Below are 14,968 nucleotides of genomic sequence, written 5' to 3' on the forward strand. Positions count from 1 at the left end.
AGGCCACAGCAGTGAGAGGCCCGCGTACCGCAAAAAAAAAAATAATAAAAAAGAAATAAAAAATCTAAACGCAAAAAAAAAAAAAAAGCCATGATAACCAAAATATCAAACTTTTAAATACCGTCAGGATGAGCAACAGTGTGGTGATAAGCCATGTCGGAGCCTGGGGCAACAGGAAACACCAGAGTGACCCTGTCTTTATTTACAGTTGTGCTGTTTTGTTCATCATGGATTGCTTGCATTAATTTTGATGATTTTTAAAAGCTGCATGAAAACAGAATTTATCCAGATGGCAGAGTGTTTTGGTGCCCCCTTAAATTTTGCACCTGGGACAAGTGCCTCACCTGCCCGACCCTCTTCCCGGGCCCTCGCTTTGGAGATGGTGGTACAGCCAGCGAGTTCTGACTCAGCCCTCCCTCCGCAAGGGCAGTCACCAGCCTCCCCGTGGAGAAATACAAGTACAAGAGGAAACAGGACACGAATGGACGTGGGGGAAATGGTCCTGTAGCTGCCAACTTGGATAGTCATTTGGAAAATGGAGAATTAACTTCTCTTGTCAGGCTGAGAGACTGCAAAACAATACTGCTTGGAGCTGTCTTTCACTATGACCTAATAGCTCAGAAAAGGGGATACATTTGGAAACAATTAAAAGGAAGCGAGATAAAGGCAGGTGAGGCTTGTGTCAAAAAATAAACAAAAGCACGGGTCTAAATGCGCCATCACCCTGCCGCGCCCGCGTGGGTTTTGCTTCTGGATAAAAAGTCACTTGTCTGCAGCAGGAGTCATGCTGTCCTTAGATGTCACAATTGTACAACTCTTTGCTGTTTACCAAGTCAGAGCCTCATATTTGACCTGTGAGGTCATCAAGGCATCCTCCCACCCCTGCCCCTTCACAGATGACGGAAGCTGCGGCTTCCAGGAGAATAACTGATGGGCCGGGCGGGGCTGCGGTGCCACAGGCAGGGCCAGGACCAGGTGGCCCCCCTGCTGGAAACCCGTCCTCTTTCAAGCTCAACACCAGCGCACGGCTATATACGATATGAGGAAGATGCAGAAAAGAAAACTCAAAACACGATCAGAGATCAACACTGGACAGCCAAACCCGAGACCACACTTCCCAGTGCGTCTTGTCTGCCTGCCTGCGCGTCCAAGCATCTGTAACTATCTGTCTATCTATCTATCTATCTATCTATCTATCTATCTATCTATCTATCTATCTAGCAGATTCACAATTCATGGAACATTAAATTAAAAAATGAGCAACACAAGGGGAGGTGTCACTAATGCACATTTGCATTTTTGTTGATAGTAGGATCGGTTTGCTACCATCGGGCTGGACCAGTTCGTCAAGTTCATCTTAGCTGTTGCCATCATTAAGTTCACCCAGAACAGCGGTAGCAGGATGAACACACTGACTTGGGCAGGATCAAAGGGCTGTCCAGGCAGAGCTAGTGTCCCCTCAAGGCAGCCCCTTGACTGTTTAATTGATGTTGTGCAGGATGGTTTGGGGGCTCCTTTGCTCTCAGCGTGAAATTGTTACCCTGTGGTCCACTCAGGCCCTGGTCTTGCACGTTTTCGAGATAACGGTGTTTCCGTCACACTTGACTTTTGAACACGGCACCCAGGGTGTCTGAGCTGCAAGGAGGTTCTGAACCTCTTTCTCAACCATCTCATAAATGGGAATGAGGGTTAGCGGAGGGTCATCACGGCAGAAACCAGGTTTCCCTGGAGCCCCATTTTTGGGACAGTGTCTCGATGGACGCCAGCATTCTGAGCCTTTGGGCTAATTTATCCTGAAACACGACATCCCACGACCCAGCGCCCTTCCACGTGACAAGAAAGAGGGGCCCCGAACTCACATTGAACTCCTCCCGAAACCTCTTGCAGTCATCCGCCGAGCGGACCCGGATCTCCTCCTCCAGGTGCCCCACGGGGATGGGAAAGTACTTCTTGGGCCCCGAGGGGGACCTGCTGAGAAGCATCACCCTTTGCTGCTCTGTGGGATCGACAGAAATACGGGGCTTATTAAGCCATATTCCCAGGTGGGTGACATTAACCAGACAGACGGACAACATTCGTGGGGAAATGACACAGCTGGAGGGGGACGGTCGTCTCAGATCACGAGCAGCTGAAGCAAGGTCTGTCTCTTTTAACACACCCCGATCACTCACAGTGACAGACGGACGCCCCTCTGGCTGGCGTCCCCTGCTCTTACCAACCAGAGACGCCTCACCTTCCCAGCTCACTCGCCCACCAGCCACCTCTCCTTCCTCAAGGGATTCAGGTGGCTTCACACTCCAGCTCAACTGTCCAGGTTTGAAATGGAGCAGAATAACAATAGGTTTCTGGGCGCAAATTGGTAACAGGCTGGGAATCAGTTCCGGTATGAGTCTCCCGCAGCCTTGTCTTCTTTGTCACAACTAGTCCCGGTTATTCAAGTCCCATAAGCTCCAAGAGAAATAAGAGAAACCACTGCTGTTTTTTTCTCTTTTTTGGGGGGGGGGGAGGGGCTGGCGGCACTGAAAAGGAGAAGGGCCAGACTTCAAGGGTGTCCCCGGACAAGCTGCTTTCACAAATTCACAGTGAGACAGCAAGTGACACCCTGGCATGTGCTTCTCTTCCTAGGGAACTGAGCTGCTGTTCTCAACAAGGTCAACACTACTTTGCTGTCACTTGCAAAAGGGCCTGTCCCCACCTGCAGAGCTGTTCTGAAGGCCAGCCAAGAACTCCCTCCAGGGCTCATTCCTCCTGAGACAGTCACTCTAGGATGAGCAGGTGGCCTAACCAGCCCCAACTTCCTCCTCCCATCTGGGCTGTTGGGACGTGCAGGGCAGGGAGAAGGGGGCAGGAAGGTGGTGCCTGGAGGCCACGTGTCATCATGAAACCAGGGTCACGGGTCTCCCAGCACGACAGAACTGCCCTCCTGGGTCTGGGTGAGGTCCTTTGCTGCCGATACTCTTTGTCGTGTGCCGGGTCGGTTTCGTAATTCATCTGAAGTCTGACGGCACCTCTGCTCCCGCAAACCACGGGACAACCAGGCAGCAAGCTGACTGCGGAAGCCGTAGTCACTGGTGTGAACAATAGTTTTCAAAGCCTCTGCCTCACATACCTTTCCTGGACATCTCAACGTGTGGGAAGAAAACCAATGTGCCTTTGTAAGCAGAATTTACAAGTTAGTAGCTGAATTCGGAACCTCAAAGAAAGGCAGGAAATTCCCCCTGAGCTACTCTGCGCCTCCCTGCTAAGCACGTTGGTACATCAATTCCCTTCTTTTCGCTGATGGGAAAACTGCGGATGCCAGGGTGGCCCTTTCGAGAACTGTAAATTGTGAGCCCACCTGTCTCAGCTTAGGACGATCTAAGACTGACTGATAAATTTTATATGTTGAAATCCTGGAAAAACGACAGGATATGAACAGTGTCTCCCCCAAAGCCACAAACTGAAATGCCTCAAACGTCTGTTTCACACCGGACAGAAAATGACAGTAGTTTTGAAACGGGGAAACTCCGGTTATAAAGGACGGCATGATACCAGGTAAAGCCAGATGAAAGTCGCAAAGCCGGAGGAGTCCATCGTTTAAGTGTTAAGGTGTTAGAAAGGCACGGCACCCCCAGGCCCGGCCCAGCCCGGCCCCCTACCTTGCTCTTCTAGGATTCCATTAGGCATCTTCTTGTCGTTGGAGCTGACCACTGCCTTCCTCTGCTTCCTGAACCTTAGAGACACAGACGCGTGAGGTGTCAGCACAGGGAGCTTGCTGAGAGTCCAGAGCCCCGGGGATAGCCACCAGGTGAGCCCCAGGGATACCCACCAGGTGAGCCGAGAGAAGCTGTTCCTGCTGTTCATGGCTGAGCCCCTGCCCTGGCGCCTTGGCCCCGGCCCTGCCCTGGCCCCTTGGCCCCGCCCCTGCTCTGCCCTCTGCCACCCGGCCAGCCCCCGCCTGCTCATCTGCAGTGACAGCCTCTCGCATCATTTCCTCCCCAGCAGGTGTGGGTGAGCCAGCGCCCGGACACTCCTACCTGAAGAAGTAGGCTGCAAGGAACAGGAACAGCAGCAAGGGGAGCAGCAGCCAGGCCAGCAGGGGCTGGGGCGCGCCGGGGGCCGGAGGGCCGGGGGCCGGAGCGCCTGGGGGCAGAAGCAGGTCCCCGTCAGGACCCGAGGCACAAGGGGAAGCGGGCTCTGGGCAAGGAAAGGTTCCCAACACCAGACCTCGCAGTTTGCAAAGTGGCCCTCCCACCAGCCCCCCTTCCCTGATGCCAGACCCCACTTTAGAGGTCACCAATTCGTCCCCCCCATCCCAGCGGCCCAGGACACCAGAACCCTCCTTTACAGTTTACAAACTCCCTTCGTCAACAGTCCTTCTTCCTGGACACCAAAACCTCACTTCACAGTTTGCAAAGTAGTCACTCCCTCTCAACCCTTCTTCCCTGACACGAGAACCCCACTTTACAGTTTGCAAACTCCCTCCTTCATCTGCCCTTCTTCCCGGACCCCACTTTACAGTTTGCAACTCAGTCCACCATCCTGGTCCATTGGGTCCACAAAGGCCCCTCTACTTAGATGAGCAGCGTTGACACCAAGAAGAAGCTGAGCTGAGGATGTGATGACCTGACGTGTCCAAGGCCCCCTGCTGCTGGGTAGTGAAGGCCCAGACCCCCGTGTGACCTGTTTCCCCAGGTCCCAGGGCACCTGTCCCTCCCACTAACGGGAGGTGGAGGAGGGTGGGAGTGTAGATGCCCTGCTGCTCTGTCCCAGGACAGTGGCCCGTGGTCGCATGGTGACCCGGCCTCCCGGAGCCGTGAGCTGCCGACCTCACCCGCCCAGAGGAAAGTTGCTGACCAGGCACCACCCGTGCTCCCCTTTCATCTGTCTTTCCTGGACCAGAAGGTGCCACGTCCCTGGACCCAACGTGGCTGCCCAGGGCCTGGCCCGCAAGCCCGAACTCCAGGGGGCTCTGGTGGCCCGGCCGCCACCCTCAGAGCCCACCCCTCCCCCAGTGTTCTGACTCAGCTCCTGTCCCCTCAGACTGCCCTGCGGCGCCCTCCTCTCCAAAGCGTCCTCGCCCGCCAAGGAGCACCTCAAAGACCCCTCGTCCACGAAGCCCACGCAGCTCCCCTCCAGTGGATCCCAGAGGGGCTCTGTGTGCCTATAGCACACAGCCTATTCTCCAGGGGGAACAGGCCCGGGGGGCCCGCCTTCACCCCCGTTTCAGTGGAAGCCCCTAGAAGGCATGACTGGACCGTCATCGCTCTGACTCACAGAAGCACCAACAGGGCCCCGCAGCCCCCCATCTCGCACCCCTCCCCACGTATCCCAAAGGTGTAACGGGTATCTCACCCCTGGGCCGGGAGCTCTGCTGCCGGGGCCCTGCGCTGACGCCAGCACCCTGTGGGTGGTCAGTGCTATATTCCTAATAAACGAAGGACTCTTACAGACCTGAGTGACTGCTAGACGTGGAAGTATTAAAACCTGAGGACAGCGGTGAGGAGGTGACCTCAGCCACCGTAAACCTGGCCAACCTACGACACGCCCCCGCTCCAGGCTGCCCCATGCCTCTGCCACCCGAGCTAGTGATGTTCAGGGACCACCGCAGCTGTGCTGGGAGGCTGGGGATGCCAGGCTGAGATCTCTGCTCAGTCCCTCCCTGGGAGCCCCTCCGCTACAGAGGCTCCTCCCCGACCCTAGGAGCCGACCTACCTGCAGCTCCTTGGAGCGCCCCCGAACCCTGCCAGGGCCTTGGAGCAACTCAAGCCCAGACTGATGGGGGAGACGCCTGCTACCAACGGGCAGAGCTGGGCCCAGCCCCAGAGAGGCCACTCAGCTCCATCCCTGCCCATCCAGATGCAGCCGCAGAGCCTGGCAGGTGCCCTTCTGCTCTCCCGGGGCGTCCCTTCTGTCGAACTCCCCACTTCTGCATTTGCTCAGCTTAACCTTGGCAGTGACTGACGGGCCAGCTCGTAGGTCCGAGGGCTGGATGGGCCTAGCTGAGCGTGCAGGCCTGCCGGGAGCTTCAGGTGGGCACCGGGATCACAGACAGCCCACCCCTGGGGCCGTCAGGGGCTCCAGGGTCCAGCCTCCGCTTTCATGCTGCCCAGAGTCAAGGCTGCAGTTACAGACGTGGGCAATTCCACGGCACACCCTCAAGGACCAAGGCGGAATGACCCAAGGCCCCCAGAAAGGGGCCGTGTACCCGGACAGAAGCGATGGGCCACAGGGACAAATGGGTTCCCCTGCTCGGGGTCTCTGTCAGTTGTCAGCAGCCGCCTCTGTTATGGAAGATGGAGGTCAGGCGGGAACAGTCAAGGACCAGCAGGCCCCGTGAGGCTCCGGGAACTGGCGGGGTGTCCATGCCCTGTCCGCGGGGCTGGCCGCGTCTTAGCCCCAGCTCACGGGGGCCAAGGAGAGGTGCACGTGGCGTGCTCAGTTCTTCCAATTTACCGCAGGAAGAAATCTATATTTTTACGTAAAAGTTATCTGATTTTTAAATATTGGTAAGCAATTCAACCCAAATACAATTTTGAAAACGAATGTGGGTCAGAAAAACCCTCCGCAGGCTGGGCTGTGTTCCCGGGCACCAATGGGCTCCCGATGGGAAGTCAGGGTGATGACTAAGAGGAAATTCAAGTCTCTTTCTGTTTTCATTTCACGGTGATGTGACTCAGACTGGGTGGGGCTGAGGGTCACGGCTGGGGAGCAGAGCGGGGCTCTCCTGGAGGTAAGTACCCCGGTGGTCCACTCAGAGCAGCCTTCTCCCCAAATCTCCTCCAATTCTATGCAGCCAACGCTCCAGGTCAGGTGCGCATGGATGTTCGTGCAAATTTATGCCCATGCACGCCTGAGAAGTGTGCACACGTGTGTGTCGGCTTACATGGAATCTGGTCCTGGAATTTGAAAGTCAGGGGCTGCCGTGTGAGTCCTGACCTCAGTCATGCACCTGCACGCTTAAACTTGTGCGGCTCGCCCGCTGTGCTGGACGGCCCTGTGAGGTGAGGGTGGGCAGCAGGGGGTGGGGAGGCCCCTTGGTTCCCCCCTCAGCCCTAAAGAGTTCTGTGTAAGGCCTTGACAAAGGGACCCCCCCTTCTGGGGTCCCCTCTTGTAGGAAGGGGGGTACTGGATGATGTTCCTCCAATGCGGATCTGCCCTGCCTTGGGGGTCCCTGGGGGAGGGAAGAGTTGGGGCAGGGGTGGGAGAGAAGAGGAGGGAGGGGAAGAAGGTGGCAGAGCAGCTGTGTTCTGGTTGGGGGGTGGGCAAGGTCCCTGCAGGACCCGCTGTTTACCAGCAGAGGGCGCTTTAAAAGTCTGCTCCCACCCTGTACCTCCTGCGTTTTGCTGGGTTCTGGTCGATAGGAGCAACACGGGGATCCAGGCCTGCTGCAAAATGTTCAGACCAAACACAGAACAGTCACGGGCAAGGGCCATCCCTTCTTGTTCCCAGAGTTACACGCTGTTAAACCCATGCGGTGTATCTGCCCTGACATTTTCCCTACACGTTTACATTCATAAACCTACAGGTTCGCTGATAACTGGAGGCCTAACGACTCTCTCATCACATCTAAGACTCCACGGATCGTAAGATGTGCTATTACTTTATGAACCACTAAGAAAGGAAAAAAGATATTAAGGCACACTTCAGGATACAGTGATGTGAAATGTGGGGGAAAAAAAAACAGATGAAATACGGTATCTGGCAGCTCTGCGACTTGCCTTTCTTGGGTCGTCTGTCTTGGAGAGTTTCAGTGTCAGCACACAGGAGCCTCTTCATTTTGTTTAACTGCCCCTTGAATTTCCACTTTTTGGATAAACCAAGAGTGGGATGGACACTTAGGTTGTTTCCAACTTTCTGGCTATTACCTACAATTCTGCAGCTCATGTTGACATCTTTGTGTATCTCACAAGGGTTTCTGTAGGCGAGCTCCTGGAAGTATTCTGTCCACACACGTTAAACTGTAATCGAAACTGCCAACTGCCAATGTTTCCACCTTCTACGCTCACCTGGAGTGTACGATGGAACCTGTTTCTCCCAGATATTAGTAATTCTTTTAATTTCTGTCAATCTGATAAGTAAAATAATACCAGTTAAATTTGCATTTCCCTAATTTCTAGACGGTTAGGTGCCTTTTCATGATTCACAAACATACTTAATTAGATATTCATATTTTGCCTGGTCAAATTTTTTACCGTTTTTCTACTGTCTTTTTTTGTTTCTTGTTAATGTTTAGGAATCCTTCATATAATCTGGACAATACCATTTTGCTGTACAATTTATAGATATTTACCTTCAACTACTTGTGTAAAATAATGTCTCCTGATGATTATTTAATATTTTGTTCAGTGAGCAAATGAAATGATTCCCGGTTATTTTGGAACACACTGGCAAAGCGCTGTGATCATCCCAAACGATGCTTCATCCTTCTTTTGGGGAACAGATGAAGTTTCAAAGGGCACCTCACACGGTCGGTCAGGTGTCCTCCGGAATTCTAGGCCACAGGAGCCCATCTACTTACATAACAGGGGCCCTGAGCCAGATGGTTTCCCTCTTGGAAGTGACCAGAAGCCACTGCCATGCCTGCAGAGGCTGCAACAGGTGACTTTCACATTCGTTCTGGTGGGCACCGGGTCACACAGCCGTCCCGCTTCCTGTAAGGACACCTGACAGCCACAGCCGATTATCAGCCAGGCATTTTATTTTTAGGTGAACCCAGGAGTGGGGAGCCCGTCACCCTGACAGTGACCACAGCACCACCTGCAGGTGCCTTCACACAGCTGCAGCGTTTCTTCCCCACTTTTGGGCAAAGGATGCTCTCCGCCTGGTTGAATGTTTTGTTACATGTTCCTGCAGGTGTTGGGCACTGGGCCAGCCAGAGGCCAGCTCCCCTCCGCCCATCCCAGGGAAGCACCATCCTGAGCATCCCGGGCTGCAGTGCTCCACCAAGGACCCGGCACCCAGAGGGCCGGCTTGAGACGAGGCAGCGTGACGAGCACAGTTTCTATTCACTGGGGCTTCTGGTCTTTCTTTTCCGTGGTTTTGAATTTCTCTGGGGTTTCCATGTGAAGAGGGTGCCGCTCAGTGCAGAAGATGGCCAGGAGCCTAGAAGGGCTCTCCTGGCTGGGTGCTCAGGCCAGCAGGGAGCCTCACTTGTCCCTGCTCTTAGGGGCTTGAGTAGGATGTTTGTCCAGGGTTAGGAAATCATGCAAAGCCCTCGGGCTGGATGGGGATTGAACTCTTGACCCCAGGCTGAATAGTGTCAACTCTAATCACCTTGGCCAACTTTCTCCTGGAGGGAAGTTGATAATTTTTGTTCTCCCGAAGGTCTGTGATGAGCAAGTTGTGAGGCTTCATGTGTCAACTCGACTGGCCACAGAGCGCCCAGATATTGGGTCAACGTATCTGAATAAGCTGGGTGTTTCTACAGGGAGGCCATGTGGATGAGATCCGGCATCTGAGCTGGTATTCTGAGAAAAGCAGATTGCCCTCTGCACTGGGGGTTGGGCCACATCCAATCAGCTGAAGGTCCGAATAGAACAAAAAGCCGGAGCCTCCCACGAGTAAGAGGGAATTCTTCCTGCCTGACTGCCTTCCAACTGGGGCGTCGCTCCTTCTGTTTCTACGGCAGCCTGCCCGTCTTCAGGCGGAGACTGAAGACTGGCAGTTTCCACAGGAAGACTGGCACCCTGGCTCTGCAGTCATGTAAGCCAATCCCTCATAATAAATATACATATAATTATATATCTTATTGATTCTGTTTCTCTGAAGAACCCTGACCAATACACCAAGTGATCCCTATCAGAGAATTCCTTGAGTTTTATGTCTGGGAGTCTTGGGGGAAGGAGGGGATGGGGATGGAGCAGCAGGTGTGGGAACTGGCAACAGGCCTGGGTGCAGAGCGGAGGTCCAGTCCCTGCTGGTTACAGGCTCCTGCTGGCCCTGCCATGGGATGGAGCTGGCAGACACAGACAGGCCTACAAGTCTACCAGGGAGGCATGGCGGTGCCCAGGAAATCCATATCAACTCCTCGGGGACCTGGAACCCACCCAGCTGGGCCTCCCTCTGTATCAGGCACATGTCCAAGAAGAAGATACCAAAAGATACTGAACAGCCGACTCTCGGTTAAGAGTCTGGCCGGATGACCTATGACATAACTGTCCCGCTAAAAACGGCCAGTGTTGAGGAGTCCTCCACACCCCAGCACGGTTATCTCTCTTAATCCTCACAGCACTGCTAAGAAGTGGGTACTATTATCACCGCCATCTACAACTGGGGATACTGGGCACAGAGAGGGTCAGCGACTTACTCAAGGTCACTCAGCCACTAAGCTGCAGAGCTAGATGTGAACACAGGCGGGCGATTCAGGGGCATCTGCTCTTGCTTCTCTTCTCTCCCTCTCCTCTTCTTTTAACTTTGCATTTACATTGTTTTATGGAGGTAAAGTTTCCAAGCTCTAAAACACACCCATTTTAAGCATACGACTCAATGATTTTCAATGAATTCACAGAGCTGTGCCGCCATCCCCACAATCCATCACCTCCGCTTCTCCATCAACCCACTAAGACCCCTCCTGCCATGTGTGCTCACTCCCCGTCCTGCGCCCAGCCCCAGTGATCTGCCTGTCCCGGGCGCTTCACATACGTGGAAAATACAACACGTGCTCTTCCCTGTCTGGTCACCTCGCATGTTTCTGAGACCCACCCATATTGTCTCATGTATCAGGCATTCCTTTTCCTTTTCTCCTTTTTAACTTTCAAAGTATAAAAACAGTGAGAGACTAGAGTAACGAACCCCCACGTATCTGCCCCCTGACATTCTTGGATCAACTGTGTGCGTCTGTGGCCTGCCCCGCTATGCATTCTTTTCCAAGTCACTCCTAGATATCTTGTCGTTTCAGTTGTCAACATTCGAGTATGCGTCTCTAAAAGGTACGGACTCATGTTTTAAAATAAACCTAACTACTACACCAATATCTCGCCCCACAATATGAATTTCTTAATGAATGGCATCAACCGTCACGCCAGCGTTTAAGTATCCCCCACTGACTCATCCATGTTTGTTCAGGGCTGCTTTGAGTTGGGTTCAGCACAACGGGGGCCATCCTGCCCTCCATCCCACCAAGCTGACACGGGCTCTCAGCCCAGGGCAGGGGTGGGAGCTTATGTCCGCTGCCTCCCGAGTGCTCAGCTTTGCTCCAGTCAAATACGGAGCAACTGCTCTCCTAGCCAGTCTGCCCTACAGACGTGCAGGGTCAGAAGCACACTTCCCACGCACCTGCCCATCACCCCGCAAGGCCATGAGGAGGCGGGGCAGTGGGCAGTGCGGGCAGGAGGGCAGGGAGGAAGAGGCGGGGGGCCCTTACCTGCGGTCGTGGAGGTCCAGTTGCTCTGCGCGGTGGTGGTCTCGTTGCCCTTGAAGGCCTTGGCGAGGGGCAGGCTAACACCGGCCAGCAGGAGCGGACAGAAGGGCTCCATGGCAACCCTGCAAGAGGCAGAACGGGCTCAGAGGGCTCGCCCGCCACCCACCTGGGGATGGCCAGCCTCCACCGAGGCGGGAAACTCAGGGAAGACACAGAGGACTCGGGAAGAAAAACAGTGGGCCGGGGATCGGGGTGACAGTGGGGACCCTTTGGGAGCGTGGCTTTGTCAGTCTGCGGTGGGGGGAGGTCTTGTACTGGCACGATTTCTACCTGCACTTGGGAAGTAGCCCCACCTTAGAACAAGCCAGGTTAGTAGCGCCATAACCACCCGCAGGTTACAAAAGCTCCTGCTGTTTTTGTTTGTTTGTCTGTTTCGGGAGGGAGAGAAGAGGCCAAGGACGTGGAGGTGCCGGGGGAGAATAAACTCTTAAAACATCGCGAGGTCTGCGATTCCGAGAGGCAGCTTCACAGACCCTGCAAGAGGCCCGGTCACCTTGGCTTGAGGATTGCCGACGACAGTAACTTGCTGAACGTATAGGAACATTTCGCTGTGCCCGTGGTGACACGGTGGAGTATTTCCGTGTTGCATCACAGCAGCCCAGAGATGCATCAGCGCCCTCGGTTACGTGGCCTGTGGTCACAGGGCTGGGGGGCTGGAAGGGGGGTCCAGCCACCTGCACAGGGTCCCCCTTTGCTGTCCCTCGGCCACAATCACAACTACACCCCGGCCCTTATTCCGGGTGCCGGCCTTGAGTACCTCCTACCGGAGCTACAGGAAAAGGTCCCCGAAAAACTCCAGGCCCTGGCCGTCCACCTGTCCCACACTCCGGAGCCTGATTAACTGTCGTGAAGCTCAGCTCAGTCCCCTGCCTCGTGAGGTGTGAACAGCGACTTGGGGATGAAGAGCTGGCGTCACGTCACTGCTCCTCTGAGCCAAGCACTTTGCCGGCAGCTTTCCTGTATCACCCCGTGTAATCTTCACGACTCCGGGCTGATATCAGGCCTTGCATCTGGACTCTGCTCCGGTCTGAGCTCTCAGGGGAAGCAGAGGGAAGCCCCCTCCTGGAGGAGGGGTCACGGTCAGCTCATCTCTGACAGACCCACTTGGGCACCTCGGGGATGGGGGAAGGTATTTATTGGGTGGATGGGCAGACGTGCTGGGCAAACCCAGACTGCAACGCGGCTCGACAGAGAAAAAGGCTCTTTCGCCCAGGAGACCTGCAGGCGGTCACCTGGGACCTCCTACTCAGTGCTCCGTTTCGGCAAAGACACCATAAATCCTTGGGAATCATGATAGTGACCTCTTGGTGGTTCAGAAACCCCTCCCGAGGGCTCCCTGCAGCGGAAGGTGGGCAGTGGCACCTGCCGGGTGGGATCTGGTGCTGATGATGCAGGCGTGTCCTCCCTCCTGGGCGCCCTCCTCCGTTTCCATCCACGAGCCCTGTCCACAGTCAGCCTGGGCGCCCGGCCCTACAGATGGCACGTTCCTGCAAGAAGCCTCCCTCGGGAATACGAATGGACCAAAGCCAAGAAACACTTGTAATTAGAGAAGGCTCCGAATGAACGCAAAAAACCAATCATTTTCTAGCAATCACCACTATTAAAATGAAACCATTCTGAGCACAGTATGACAATTATCCCAGAACAACTACCACAGTCATGATCAACACTTTTAGTTCCTTCTTCTTTTTTGTTTCCAAGATATATTTTAGATTTACTAAGTGAGCCATACATGCAAAATAGCTCTCGCTCTGTGAGCACCTACTGTGCGCTACCCCCTTTCTATGGGTATCACCCTCACAGAAATCCCTCCAGGACGGAGCAACTGAGGCCCCACGGGGCAGCTGGTCCATATCCAGTCCAGAGGAAACTCAGGAGCCGCTATTCCAATCCTGGGCCGCTGGAGACGAAAGCCCTCAACCCCTGACAGGCACTCTGCATACACTGCCTTAAAAAGTTGTTATTGAGCACTCTTATGATACTCTTAATATATGGATAAAGAAGATGTAGTACATATATACAATGGAATACTACTCCTTTCTAGAACGAAATAATGCCATTTGCAGAAATATGGATGGATCTAGAGATTATCATATTAAGTGAAGTAAGTCAGACAGAGAAAGACAGATATCACATGATATCACGTATATGTGGAATCTAACAAAATGATACAAACGAACTTATTACAAAAGAGAAACAGACTCACAGACATAAAAAAACAAACTCGTGGTTACCAAAGGTGATAGTGGAGGTGGGGAGGGATAAATTAGGAATTTGGGATTAGCAGATACACACCACTATATGTAAAATAGATAAACAACAAGGACCTACTGTATAGCACAGGGAACGCTACCCAATATCTTGTAATATCCTATAATGGAAAAGGATCTGAAAAAAGTGTATGTAAAATATACAAATATAAAAATATACATAAAACTGAATCTCATATATATAAGAATACATATATAACTGAATCACTTTGCTGTACTTTGCTGTACACTTGAAACTAACACAATATTGTAAATTAACTATACTTCAATAAAAATGAGAAAAGGAAATGAGATCACTAAAAAAATATATTTGAGTAAATTGTAGTGTAATTGATTAGAAGGTATTAATTGGTTTAATACAACCCAGAGAGGCAGAATTCCTAGGTGGAACATTTTTCTCTTCCATGCATTAATTTAAAAACCCTCCTTTCCAAATGTTCAACAATCTAAAGGGAGGCCAGACAAGACCAGCTTATCAGGAATCAGACACCATGAGTTCTGCAAGGGCCTCCTGGAGCAGCAGGTGATTTGCCTGGTGTGACCAGCAGAGGGCACTAAATGTTGCAGAATTCAAACCCAGCCCACCACCTAGAGTCCCTTAATCATATCACTTAAGAGGCCAATGACAGCTTGCCAGTCCCTGGCCATTCACCCTCAAAGGGTTTGCACAAGCTACCTGATAAACACAGACACGAATCAGTACAAAAATAATGCTTGAAACAGTAATTAAATCTATACTGACTTTGAGTGATTCGTATTTAATCAGTGCTTGTGCGCTCACCAAACGTGAAGTACTGTGGGGCATAAAGTACATTGCTCTCCAAAACTGAGATTATCAAAACAGATGATTTCCAACAAAGCAGACTTTATTTTTACACCTTCAAAAGTCAGCCAGCTATACATTTGATTAAAATTGTCTTTTTCTAAACCCCATTTGATGCCTTTTCAATACTATTCTTTAGGAAATGGCTCTGGGGCAGGCAGCCCGCTTGGTCCTGGAGATGCAAAGATGAACACAGACCTGTCCCTGCCCTAAAGCAGCCCTCCTGAGCTGGAAGGACGAGTGGCAAACAGCTACCCCTAAGACACCCACTCTCACGCTCTGGAGACGTGGGGCCACAGCACCAAGGAAGGAAGATGGGGGCGGTGATTCACCTGGGAGGTCACCAGGGCTCCCCAGGGGTGGAGGGCTAAGCGGTCCCTCCAGGACACAGAGGGGACGGACAGGGGCTTGAGGGAGACGACAGCACCACCTACTGTCCAGACAGTGGACGGTTTATTCTGCTGGACTTCTGGT

General features: G+C 53.0%; 1 protein-coding gene across 10 annotated transcripts in view; it reads right to left on the minus strand.

Moving 5' to 3' along the window:
• PTPRE (protein tyrosine phosphatase receptor type E) overlaps window positions 1-14,968 on the minus strand; it is a 167,316-nt gene that overhangs the window by 34,092 nt on the left and 118,256 nt on the right. For 7 of the 10 annotated variants that reach the window (XM_070043833.1, XM_030832088.3, XM_070043832.1 and 4 more), the window contains 4 exons: window positions 11,345-11,463; window positions 4,017-4,122; window positions 3,639-3,712; window positions 1,860-1,996 (listed from right to left, as the gene is read on the minus strand). In XM_070043833.1, coding sequence (XP_069899934.1) covers window positions 1,860-1,996; window positions 3,639-3,712; window positions 4,017-4,122; window positions 11,345-11,456 — 429 coding nt within the window. In that variant the 5' untranslated portion in view covers window positions 11,457-11,463. Of the gene's footprint in view, window positions 1-1,859; window positions 1,997-3,638; window positions 3,713-3,808; window positions 3,876-4,016; window positions 4,123-11,344; window positions 11,464-12,763; window positions 12,840-14,968 lie in introns of those variants that run through there. The other 3 variants (XM_070043835.1, XM_070043834.1, XM_060286027.2) reach the window with 2 other exon arrangements.

This window comes from Globicephala melas, chromosome 16 (genome assembly GCF_963455315.2).
Source record: "Globicephala melas chromosome 16, mGloMel1.2, whole genome shotgun sequence".
NCBI lineage: Eukaryota > Metazoa > Chordata > Mammalia > Artiodactyla > Delphinidae > Globicephala > Globicephala melas.